The sequence below is a fragment of the Telmatherina bonti genome, assembly GCF_933228915.1.
Source record: "Telmatherina bonti genome assembly, chromosome: 18".
Lineage (NCBI taxonomy): Eukaryota > Metazoa > Chordata > Actinopteri > Atheriniformes > Telmatherinidae > Telmatherina > Telmatherina bonti.
Window position 1 is genome coordinate 25010919 of NC_136616.1, and position 12598 is coordinate 25023516.

Consider the following 12598-nt stretch of genomic DNA (forward strand, 5'->3'; position numbering starts at 1 on the left):
GGGAGCTTAAGTGCATTTCATGGAGAACACCCTGGCGTAGGTAATCCCTACTGCAGCCTGGGAATGAGGAACTCGAATGGACCTTTGGCTCCCATGATCATAACGCCCGAGCAAAGAGAAGTCACAAGACTACAAACACACATGCTTCTGGTGGAAAGTATATGCTAAAGTGCTGTACACAAGTGGCTAACTCCACCACACACTTCAGAGGTGCTACTTATCTTTTTATTCCCAGTAACATTTAAATCCTGATATCCATTATGACATGTAACAATTCATATCTAAATCTAACAAATGAGCTTTCAGGCATGTTCTTGCCCACAGGTTTATTACTCAACACTAGCATCCCACACCTATGCAAATATAGTTATTATTGGAGGAACAGATCAAAGTAATATTATTGGTCTTTATTGTGTTTGCTAAATCCACACATTAACTTTGGATTACAAAGGAGACAGAGGAAAAAACAGATGAACTCTGTCCAAACATAACGTCTGTAGAAACCAAGACCAAATCTCAAAAATTAACTCGTGAGATCTTGTTGGTGTAGTCCTCACAAGAAAAAACAAAGACGGTAAAAGTATCAAGCTATGTTAATCAACAAGTGCCTCATAGCTGAGATGAGGAAGTTTTTAGTCTTCCTGTCTTATCTTTGATCGGAAACCAATCACATGTATGTGTCAAAAAATGTCAAAGTGCGGCTTTAAGTTTGTAGTTTTTTATACATTTATGGAAACATGAGTGTATAATTTTTTCATTCAACATAAAAACAAGCTGAACAGTCTCTGCATGCATTAATTTCAGCTCATTTTCTTCCTAATTGTTTGAAGGTTCAGAAAAAAGGCAATGATAATCAAAGCTTGACAGAGAATACATGGGGTAGCGATGGATACATGTTGGCCAGAAATAAAACAAATTGCCATGACTTTCCATTTACAACGATGGTTTTCTACTAATTTTATTCGCTTGCAAATTATTTACATGGATCACTAAAGCATGCACACTTACACGGAGAGCAACGCCCCTACTTTGCATGATTACTCGCTCATCAGTCAGCTTCTGTGGACATATGCACAGTAATCCTAATAGCACCTCATTTGTAACTGAGTTTCTGTTGTTTGGTCGTTGCTGCCCAACCTTTACTTAAAGCACATGTGGCCACAGGGGGAAACAGATGTGAGAACCCCAGGAAGCATCATTAACTTTGCAAACATTAGCCACAGCTGGCCATTGAGACCCCATCAGCAAGCCGCACTGCAGGCCTTCAGTCAGTCATGTTTCTGTTGGATTGGTTCTTTTCCTCTCACCCGAACTGTTCTCACACTCATGTGCAACCTCCTCTTCCCAAAGGAGTGAGGTCAGTGAGCGAGATAGCTGGCCTCTTATTTGTTTGTCATGCCTGTCAAGCAGAGAGTGGATCTGGAATTACTGAATCCCCATTTTGTCCAAGAAGATACACGAGGATATTTATGCTGATGGTCCTGCTTGGCCTGTGCTCTCTGAGCAGGCTTCATGCAACTCTTCCCATCTCACTCCATTAATTTAGCTCTTTTCTTTTTTTCTTTTTTTTTACACAAGTCTTCGGACATCTGTATATCTTGTGTGTCCATTTCTTGCTATCTTCTAAAACCGCACCATTATCACTCCATTAATATTCTGCTTCTTTGTATCTTCTAATGAAGCGCTCGCCTCCCACCTGTAAATATTTGTGCTTGTGCCAATTCTCTTAGATTTAGTTCATTTTACTTTACTTTACTTTGCTGCCTTGAAAAAATGTGCAACTGTAATGTTTTTTCTTCCATTATGTCAGTTGTAGGTTTTACCTTGACAGCATATCCAAAAATCCTCTTTTCTTTACTTAATTAGTCACTGGACACACAGCTCCTCTTTTTTTATTGGCCTTTGTGTCTCTATCATCCTCTCCTCTTCCTTCTTTCACTCCCTCTGTAGTGTCAGTCTGACCTGCATCTCTCTCCTGACAGAGCTCACCAGTGCTGTTTCAACAGACTAACAAAGACAAAAAAAACTCCTACCTGCACATCCCCTTTAATTAGAAGTCACAGGAGAGGCCAAAGTGCTGCTTCTCCCCTCTCGTTAGCACCAGTACCCGGTAACCCCACCCTGTGGCAGGTCTGAGGTCAAGGCCAGGGCAGAACTGAACAGACAGATGCATGTGCACAAGTCAAGACAGAGCTGCTCAACAGCAATGTTGTGCAGCTTTTAAGATTAGCTGCACATGAAAAATGTGCAGACCAGATGATGCACAGAGGGCCTCAGCTCCCGCAGATGAAGCTAAAGCTGGCGTCCAGGAACACACAGCCGGATAAAACAACAACGTTCAATCACACCGATGGAGGGGACGTGGGCTCGTTCCAGATGGAATCCAAGATGTTTCATCAGAGGAACAGAATGCCAAAGGCTCGGCTTTCAAGCTCGGCAATAACAAATAAACCTCATGATGAAGGAACAAATACTTTCGCAAGGGGCTGCAGAGGAAGCAGAGCAGGGACAGAGAGCAGCCACATGCAAAACCACAGTAGAGCCAACTGTCCCAGATGGGCGTGGGAGCTGGAGAAGCTATCACTGCTCAGGTGGAAACAAAAAAAGGGCCTCTGCTGTAATGTTGCCATCTGCTGGCAGCTTTTTATTAATGTGTCACAGCTACGTGATTTGAAAGAGTTTCTGTGTGTAACGCCACAGGACAGAGTTCCTCAGGACCAAATGAAACCACAAAAACTTGTGATGCTTTTTGATACTGAAGTCCAGACAACATGTCTTCTTGTGTACTTGCTGGCAGAGCATCGCAGCACGATTCCTGGAAGTTATGCCATTCACTGGCACAGGCCTCTCTGGGCACTCAGTCACAGTGTGTTATTAGAAACGTGCATCAAAGGTAAACAACAATATTAAATTCTGCATAATTTTAGAGAGAAAACAGCTGAAGTCTCAATTTGCTTTCCACATCTTTTCAGTTTTCACAAAGCATGCTTTGTTCATCAATTCCTGACGTTAATGCTATACTTTAGCATTTTTTGGAATTATGTTTCTTCACTTCACCATTTCAAACAAGAAAAGAAGACTGATGCTGCTTTTATGTGCTAATGAAGCAAAAAGATGAGAACGTTTGGCTTACATTAGTTCCTGCCACAGTTTGTAACCAGTGACTTGTTAGATCTTTTCACAAATGACAACAAATGTCACACAAATGTCCTCGTAAAACCGGGTTGTTATATCTGCAATAACAACTATTCAGTGTTAACTTAAAAAGGTTGTGCAGGCTCTTCTAAAGGAACACCCAGACCATAAAGTGTACAGAATATCACATTGCCATCTTTCAAAAAGAAAAAAGATCTACAGTTGTCCTGAAAATCACACAAAACCAACAAAAAAAAACATAAAAAAGGGGTTTTTTGTTACACTCCTGCAATTTTTTTAATGTCTCCAAATTACAGAATTTTCTTTGCAGTTGTACTTCATATTTTAGGTAAATCTGAAAGAAGTCATAAAAAAATGATAAAGATTCTGGCTGCTTCACTTTGGTTAACATTAGCCAAAACGTGACTTATTTAAGCCAGGCTAAACTAAGCTAATTTCCAGTTCACTGTTAGCACAAGCAACCTGTCCAGGGTGTTTGCTGTTTCTCACCCAATGATTGCTGGGATACCCTACAGCTTCCTCACTACCATTAATTGGAACAAGCGGTTAGAAAATAGGTGGATGGACAGATGTCACCCCAAAGAAATGAAAATTTTCTAATGTTAAGATCTCCTTTTGAATTGTCAATGGCGGTGTTGGCTATGCTTCTAGTGATTAAATCTGTTTAAAGTATTTTAACTGGGAACAAACCTTGAGAAACAAAGGAAAAAACAGCTGCAGTGGACATCCATTTACAAAATATAAAATATTGTCATTAGTACCTCTATCTGGGATATCTAAGACATTAGTTCAAATATTTGCTTCTTCAGCTTATTAATGTGTTACTTCACTCTTATTGCATTGCTTCAAGGTAGAGTATGTAAGATTTTCAATATTTTCAAAATAAATTAACTAAAAAAATAACTACAATCATAATTAGATAGTTTTTTAAACATGTAGGTTCCTGTCTGTCCATATTTGATGCGTTATTAAATTACAAGTTTAATTAATGACAAAGACCCATCTTGAATGTTTTCTGACCAGTAAAAATAAAAAAGTACTTTTTTTTCCACCAGTAGGGTGAGCATAAGCCCATTTATTGCAGAGCGGCTCTGAGCTACAGCTCACAAGCGATTCCTGCCCTCATTGGAGCTGGCAAGGAGGAGGGGAGAGGGGTGAGTTTTGCTCATTACTGCCAACCTGTGGTCGTTTGTGGAGGTAGCAGTTTTGTGGTTTTGCTCACGACCTGGTGTTTGCCACCTAGTGGTGGAAAGAATCACCTTGAAATCTTACATACTCTGCCTTTAAATCTTAAGTCCTGTATTTTTATTTTTATCTAGATAAAAGTAATCTGCACATTATTTTCTTTTTCTATGTCTATCTCAATATATTTTTAGTCATTTTTTGTAAAATGTTATTTTTCCCTTGTATTTATTTGTATCTGTTTATTTAATAAGTTCTTGCATCTTATTCTCTATTACATTCTTATAATGCTGCTGCAACACCTCCGTTTCCCAGTTTGGTGTCATTAAATAACCTTTTCTGACTCTGCTGCTTCAGTTTGGAAACATTTGCCCAATCTGCTCATTTTAAATTAGTCATAGCTGTTCATAAAGTTGTGTCCATTCTCCCAATAAAATATTCTATGAAACAAAAAAAAAAATCCAACCCATGCAAGTTTATAATTTTTTTATTTTTCCATTAGCCAAATTTCTGCCTCACCAGCAAACTTGTTTCTACTGGCACTCAGAAGCCTGCACACAAACTCACCCAGCATCACACAGCATTGGGAAATAATAGGTTTCAGACTGCAGCAGTGGAGTTGTCACAGTTAATCTGAAAAAGCCATTAGTCGTCTCTGGGAAGACTACAGCAGCCAAAATACCTGAAACAAACCTATCTCATAAATGTTGAGTCTAACTTTATATTTGCTCCTCAGGTGGGCCAGAATTGAGAAATTTCTAATTAGGACTTCCAATGGCTAATTGGGACAAAGGAAACATTCAGCGTCAGGATTTGTGATGACATTAAAGAAAAAAAATACAAAGTGCTTTAACAAAGCTTAGCCAACATTTTTATGGAGAAACAGCTGAGACTTTCCTTTCTCTGGGATTCAACATCCAGCAAACGTTGCCATCTCTTGTTCTGTTCTAGAGGACTTTTCCTTCATTGGCCCATTAAGAACACTGTGAAGCTACCTCCTTTTGGCTTTGCTTGATAGAAATACATGCCTGCTCTTTGCTTTTTAGGCTTGGAAGTGCAGAATATTGGCACACCTGAGCAGGATGCACTGGAAGTTCTGCCACCATGCCAGGATATAAAAGAAGGCAGAGTGAAAAAGTGAAATCTTGTGGGTACCTTTACAATTCAGCTGCCAGAGAATTTTTTCAAACAAAAGCGCAAATAGCACACACATACATTCACTTACACACTCAACAACCCTTAGTCTCGCTCATCAGATTAACCCCAGATGGGAACAATGAGATGAGTTTGAAGGCTTTTTGCAGTGTAACTCAAAACACTCAGCCTTGTTAACACACTCCAAAAACTTGCTCAATCCATCATTGACCAGATGTTCGGTGAAGCCTTTTCCTTTACTCCTCAAGAGGGACCAATCCCATACAGAATTAATTCGCTTCCTATTCCACTTGCGTCCGCAATGAAGGCACTCATGAAAACTAATTGGATAGTTTGTGGTCTTTATGATCACGTAATCAAGCCGAGGAGCGTGTTTCAGAGAACAAGAAATGTTTGTTGTTGTTGACGGACGCTCACTTGGGATTATTTGCCTGCCGTGACCCCACTTAATCCTGCCATCAGACCCCAAAGCCTCCCAATCCTGCAGACTTCAACACACTCTGCTCGCTGCATTACGACTCTGAGAGGGATCATTTCCTTGAATAAACATCAAAATCTGTTGCTTTTGTGGCTAATTTCCTTCTGAATTCCAGCTGAGTTATTAGAGTAAAGGCATGTGGTGAAGTGAGTGTGGCAGCCCTACCCTGCAATCAACTCTGATTTATATCCATTACACATAAAGAACCATTCACTATGTAATTCACCAGCTTCTCTCAAAAGTTATACAATTTATTATGTGTTTGATAGAAATTAAAAGGGTCTAATGTTACACATCTTTACCAATGAACCTCAAAGGTCTGAAATAAAACACTACAGAAAATGTACAGAGTGATAGCATCCTTGGAACAAGGCTAAGAGGTATATTAGACCAAAATTATTAAATAGGTAAACATAAAATTAAGAATTGCCACTTCATACACATAATGAGAGACAAGTGCCATAACAAACAGGAACAAAAGAGAGATTTGCTTTGCTCTACAGCCCCAGTAAGAGCCAAATCACTGGATAAGGACAAAAAACTTTGTTTCTCAGAGAGATGCCTGGGAGTATTTTGAGGCCAAAGCCTCCCACACACACTGCACGCTTCAAATCCCCATCCAGCAAAAAAAAAGAAAGAAAAAAAAAAAAAGTGTTTCTGGAGGGTTCTACCTCTACACAGATCAGGCAAATTGAGTGTGAGCAACATGAGCCTCCAAGAATTGCTTGAGGTATGTCATTATGTCACCCACAAAGAAAGGTCTATTCCATTTAGGGATGGAGCCACAGGCCATTTGGCCCCCACACAAGCACATCACACCGGCACAACGTCCAGAAGCCATACACAAATATAGTCTCATTCCGTTGCCAAGTGGAAATGCAGAGACTCTGACCCAAGAGAAGCGATGAAAAGAAAAGGCCACTGCAAAGCAGAGACCTTCAGAGGCAGCACTTGTTGATCCCCATCCCCAAGCCCACCCCCACCCCAGAGGAGACACACTGTGATGTCTGTGAACAGATACATGTTCAGTGCTGACTCATGCCGGACACTCCCGCCTTACAAACATGGAAAGTGTGCTCATCTGTTGACCACTTGAGCAAAAGAATCTCCTGAGTCACCTTGCGGTCTTGCTGCGTGACAGAGATATAAAATAATCAGATAAGACTTAATACGTAGAAGTCAGTGAAAGGAAAGCATCACATCCAGATACAGCGGAAGCTGCAGCTGACGACTGAAATACAATGCCACGGCAGAGTCAGGGCAGCAGCAGACAGTGGCCAGGAAAGGACTGCAGAGCCTCAAGCGCCTCTCTGTCACCTACTGATTACAGTGCAACCATGTCCAACTGGACTTTGGAGCAGCCAGTGAGTCTAAAGGCCAAATCACCTTGAAGTGCTATTAACACCTGTTGTGGTCATTTACACATGCAGTCTGGGGCACCCCGCCCCTCTGTTTGAGCCTAAAATCTGCCTGCACACCAAACAACTGCTTCATGTCCCACTTCAAACTCCTGCTCAGCTCTCCTTGCACCTTCACTGAGCATGCTTTTCTAGAGCTGCGCTGACATGACGGATGCATGCATGTCACAGAGCTTCAGGAGATCACTTGTAGTATTTCACTCCTAATGATGATTGTTAGTTGAGTGGAGTTATTTGTGATTGTTTTCGAATGGAGGTTTGCAAAAGTGAGGCAAGCATCCCCTGGGGGACTCCAATCAGTTTCTGGGGAATTTCAGTGAATGGCAAAGAGGAAATATTACATCAGCACCTAATAAGTAAAATGTTTGTGAAGTGGCTGGAGAGCTTGTAAAGATGAAGTCTGGAAAAGTTCTAACTGTGTTTTACAAAGTTAAAACAGATAAATGTGTGTTTTAAGTGTTGTCTGGATATCTTGCATGAGATTAAACAACAAAATCAGGATCACATTTGTGCCGAGAAATTTTGTAAAATTAGTGCATATTAATTTTAAGAATCTCAAGTCATAATTTATTTACATCATATTTTTTATAATCTTATATAGAAGCCTACTTGTTCTTAGTTTCCCTCAGACTCGCAAATATGAGAGCATCCCTCCACATCATCAGCTAAACATCAGCTTCAGCATCACCTAAATGTGATGAAGATCACTGAGATCATCAAAGCCAATGCAGGAAATATTTTCTGACCTGTTTCTTTGTTGAAATTAACTCTCTTAGAAGACTATGGTTACGGTGACAGAAGCCTAAATCGTCACTAAGAGCTCCTCTATAAACTAACTGGCATCATGAGTCTGTTATTAGAAGTAGTCTGCCTGTTTTCTGGATGTTTTTTTTTTTTTCTTTTAAAAACAGGCAAGTCCAATTTAAAGCAACAGGTGGCTCCTCTCTGACTTTATAAATTCAACAAAGTGTCAAAGTGAGGAGACGCGCCTCCTCTGCTCCTGCAGAACGACTGCGCCTAAACCGTATGACGCAGCTGGAGCTTACCTTCGCGTACACGGCGAGAAGAAGCAGCCCTGCCGTCCACGCGCAGCTCCCAGTCATCTCGGAAGCAAACTAATTCAATGTAACTTCAAAAATGTTGACAGACGCCTCCGACTGGCCGCTCTCTGGCAGAAACACGTCCCGCTCTCCTCGGCTGTCCTCTCCGCGCTGCGCTCCGGCTCCTGTTTCCACAGGGAGGAAAAGGTAAAAAAAAAAAAATAAAAAAAATAAAAAATAAAAGTCAGCCAAGAGACGACGCAGACGACATGACACTTCACGGTCGCTTCCAGATATTTTGTTCCCCCCGCAAACACGTTGCTGCTAAATTTATGTTTGCATACCAGACGTGCGTCAGGAAGAGGGGCTCACCCACCTTACATTCTTAAAGCAACACAGTCCCGGGCCCGTTACGCGCCGATCTGTCGCTCCGACAAGAGCCACGCAAACTTCAGACATGTTTTTTTTTTGTTTGTTTGTTTGTTTGTTTTGTTTTCTTTTGTTTTGTTTTGTTTTTCAAACTTACTCGTTACGTCTCATTTTAATGGATGGATGCGGTGAGTGAGATGAGTAGTCACAGAGTTCTTTTTCCCACACGGCTGCTGCTTGAGTGGATGACTGCGTGGTTTTTTTTTTTTTTGGTTTTTTTTTCTTTTTTATTAAAGCTCCAAAAGTCTAGACCAGTTAGAACAGGACACAATGACACAAAGCATACAGCCTGGCTTTATCTACACAAAGACTGACTCAAAAGCATAGGGGTTAAAAACACAGCAAGGAATCCTCAAGTCTGTGCACCACAAAGTCAAGTCTACCCACAGTTCATTTTAAAGTAAATTAATTACGGCCCATTTAAGCTCATTTTGCATGTGCTGCATATCCAGTTGATGTTTGGAAAAGTTGGCCTCAGGTGGGGTAAAATTTTACTTCAAAGTCAGGGGATTACTTCAATATATTGATCCACCCACAGCTCTTTTGACGGTTGACAATTGCTGCTTTCATAATAGCCAGAAATTATTTTTTCTGATAAAAAAAAAAACAGCATAAGAAAAGCCAGTTTTCTGTTTCTTCAAGAACTTCAGAGGGTTTAACTGGAACTTCCAGCAAGAGTTGTCCAAACCAGCTGAGAACTGTGCCTTCTTTTCACAGCTTTCAGGTTTAGTCACAAGTTTGAAATGCATTAAGCTTTCAAGTTCGGTGCCCAGCCCTTGCCAACCATGTGCCATTTAAGGTCAGGAGGAGTATTATCTGAATCAGCCTCTGACTGACTATGAACTGAGATCAACTCAATGGAATGAAACGCTCATATTCTTGGGTTTTCCTGGCACGTGACTGAAATCTGCCGTTGGTTTTCATTTACTTTGATGAGATCCATGTCATTCCTTTCCGAATCCAATGAAAATAGCTGTTCCCTACTGTTTTAATGCAAATCATATTTCTTTGTGCGGCTCAACCATGGCCTGTTGTTTCCTTTGAGATAAATGCCAACCTCATAAATGTGTGCTCAGATTTGGGTCAAGCTTTTAAAAGATCTGAGTACATTACAGTTGTTTTATGACAGAATTTTCATATTAGCTGCATTCAGTGACTTTAAAAGGTTGACAGGATGTTTTACTTCAGCTATGCAGCTTGCAGCTCCTCTGTTTGATCCTGCACTTTCACTCATCTAAGATACATTATACTCCTTGAAGCTTTGCCCACAATGTCAGTGCATTAAGACCTTCTTGTCTGTGTTGAAGTTGCCCAGGGCCACTGTAATAGCAATGTTTCTAGAAAATACCATCTGTCCACAGCCAAGCTGGAAGGGCTGAGGGAAATGCCCATCGAGAGCCAAAAAATTGCACAGGTATGTTTGGTATGAGCTACCTGAATTGCTGCCTGACACGAAGGCTTTATTTCAGCTCAATCTCTACAAACATGGAGCATGAGAATGTAAATGTTTATTTCCCCTGGAGATGTGGGGAAAGCCTTACCTGCAGAAGGGGTTAAAATCATTTCCTTTCCACCTCTGGGTCAAATATAGTCTTTGACAGCTCCTTGCTCACTCAGAGCCGGCCTGCTCCTGCCAGTCTTTGTAAAAAGTCCTGTGTCTTTGGATGAGAAACAACCCTGGAAGTGTCTTGTTACCCCCATCACCCTGCGAGTAGCACAGACACCCCACAAAGTGAGAGTAAGCAGTGGGTAATGCTTCAAGACATAAATAGTTTACATTAGTGGCAGTGTATAGCTTAACTACGTCCTCATGTTACAAACCTTACTGTTACTGATGGACATCCCTAACTCAAAGCTCCCACCAGCAGAGTTACAAAACCCTCGCTCCCCAGCACTTAAATGTATTTTTAGGGACTCTACGAGCTTAAATAGCATCTGTGAGGTCTTTGCTCAACAGATCTGACGGGATTTTGTTTCCAGGAGGACAAATAAGAGGCTGAGGCCGCAGTTAATGACAATCTTTAAGCTGAACTCCTTTGTTTAAATGCAGTGATGGACAGGATGGTGTTTTACCTGTCTGTTATGGTCTGTTTACAAGGCAAACACTAAAGTGGTGGAGAAAATCTTCTGGTGGTGTTTAAGTATTCAAACTCAAATTATATATATATATATATATATATATATATATATATATATATATAATCACTGATTATTTAACCAAGTCAAATAAAAAGCTACGTGTGTAAAAAATAAAACTAAACACATACATACTGCTTTCACAGGAGTTAAGAGAGTAAGTAAGTAGCAGCCAGATGTTGCTAATCACATGCATTTGATTTAACGCAGCAGGAGTGAGCTCCTCTATGAAAGCAGATCTGTGGAGCTTACAGGTGTGTGTTAACTCAATACCTAGAAGATAAAACATCAGTAATGGTCACTGAGAAGCAAATGCTGGTGTCAGTCAAACATGGAAGGGTTCGGAAAGAAAGTCATTTCCAAACAATTTCAAATCCATCATTATTGACAAATGAAAAACACTTCATACCAGGGATATTCAACTCAGTCCTAGGAGGCTCGCAAGCCAGCAGGTTTCACATGTTTTCCTGTTTCAACACACCTGAATCAAATTAAATGCATCTAACAGCCTATCAGGTTCTGACTCATTCATTTGAGTCAGCTGTGTTGGAGCAGGGATACATAGAAAACCTACTGGATTGCGGACCTCGTAGGAGTGAGTTGGATACCCCTGCCTTATACGAACTAGGAAGCCCAGTGGTAGAGGAGTCGCAATCAGTGTTGGCTATGCATGCACAGGCCCTGCACACCTTGCACTCATTTATTAACCCATGAACCCTTCTCGACCCCAAAATAATATACATTCAGATGTGAAGCCATCTGTCTGGCAGCTAAATAGCTGACACTGGATCACATAACATGATAATGATATCAAAGATACCTGCAAACCCACAGCAAAATGTCTGAATTAAAAAAGAATAAAGGAGTGGCGATACCTCAAGTCGTAATCCAAACTGAAATGCAGTGGTGGGACCTGAAGGAGAGGTGTGCGTCAATGTGTCGTGTTAATGTTTCATTAAGATGGAATTTACCTCTTTTCAAGACCTGTAGACATGTTATTTTTTCACGTCTTGTACTGATATATAAAAACCCATACAGCTTATTTTAAATCCATAAGAATTTATAAAACTAAAAATAAAAAAAAATTAAAGTGGCTAAAGCAAAAACATACAAGTACGTGCCTTCAGGTTGTAGCATTTTGTTGCCACTTGGGGGCAGTCTTAGAAATCTGTAAATCCAAATTCTGTATGTTTATCAAAGATCTGTTTTTTCATGAAATTAGGTTTTGAAATACTAAATGAATTCAGCACATTTACTGTATTATAACAGATTTCTTTTTACTCTAGTTGTTCCAGACTCAAGCTAACTTTGAACAATTCAGCATTTGTTTAAACTTAGCTTTGAATGATGAGCCACATCATCTGTGGGCTGCAAATCCTCCACTCACCGTGGGGTTGGCACAAACATCCCCACCTGCTACCGTAAAAAAAAAAGCCTTAAATGTGTGTCTTTTTATGACTGAGGGATTTTTGACCACCCCTTGTGTAGTTGGCTTCTTAATTTGTGTGATTTTAAATTTCAAGCAATAAATTGAATCAATTCTTGACACTACATGTGAAATATTCCTGGAATCGCTGGTTTAACACCCTTGATTTTTATGCAAA

At 40.4% G+C, this 12598-nt stretch overlaps 1 protein-coding gene across 1 annotated transcript in view; it reads right to left on the bottom strand.

Moving 5' to 3' along the window:
• The window catches only part of adamtsl3 (ADAMTS-like 3), a 118850-nt gene extending 110289 nt beyond the window's left edge, over positions 1-8561 (bottom strand). The window contains exon 1 of the mRNA XM_079257907.1: positions 8436-8561. Within this exon, the coding sequence (XP_079114033.1) occupies positions 8436-8492 (57 nt within the window). The 5' untranslated portion in view covers positions 8493-8561. The remainder of the gene's footprint in view (positions 1-8435) is intronic.
• Positions 8562-12598: the final 4037 nt, after the last annotated feature.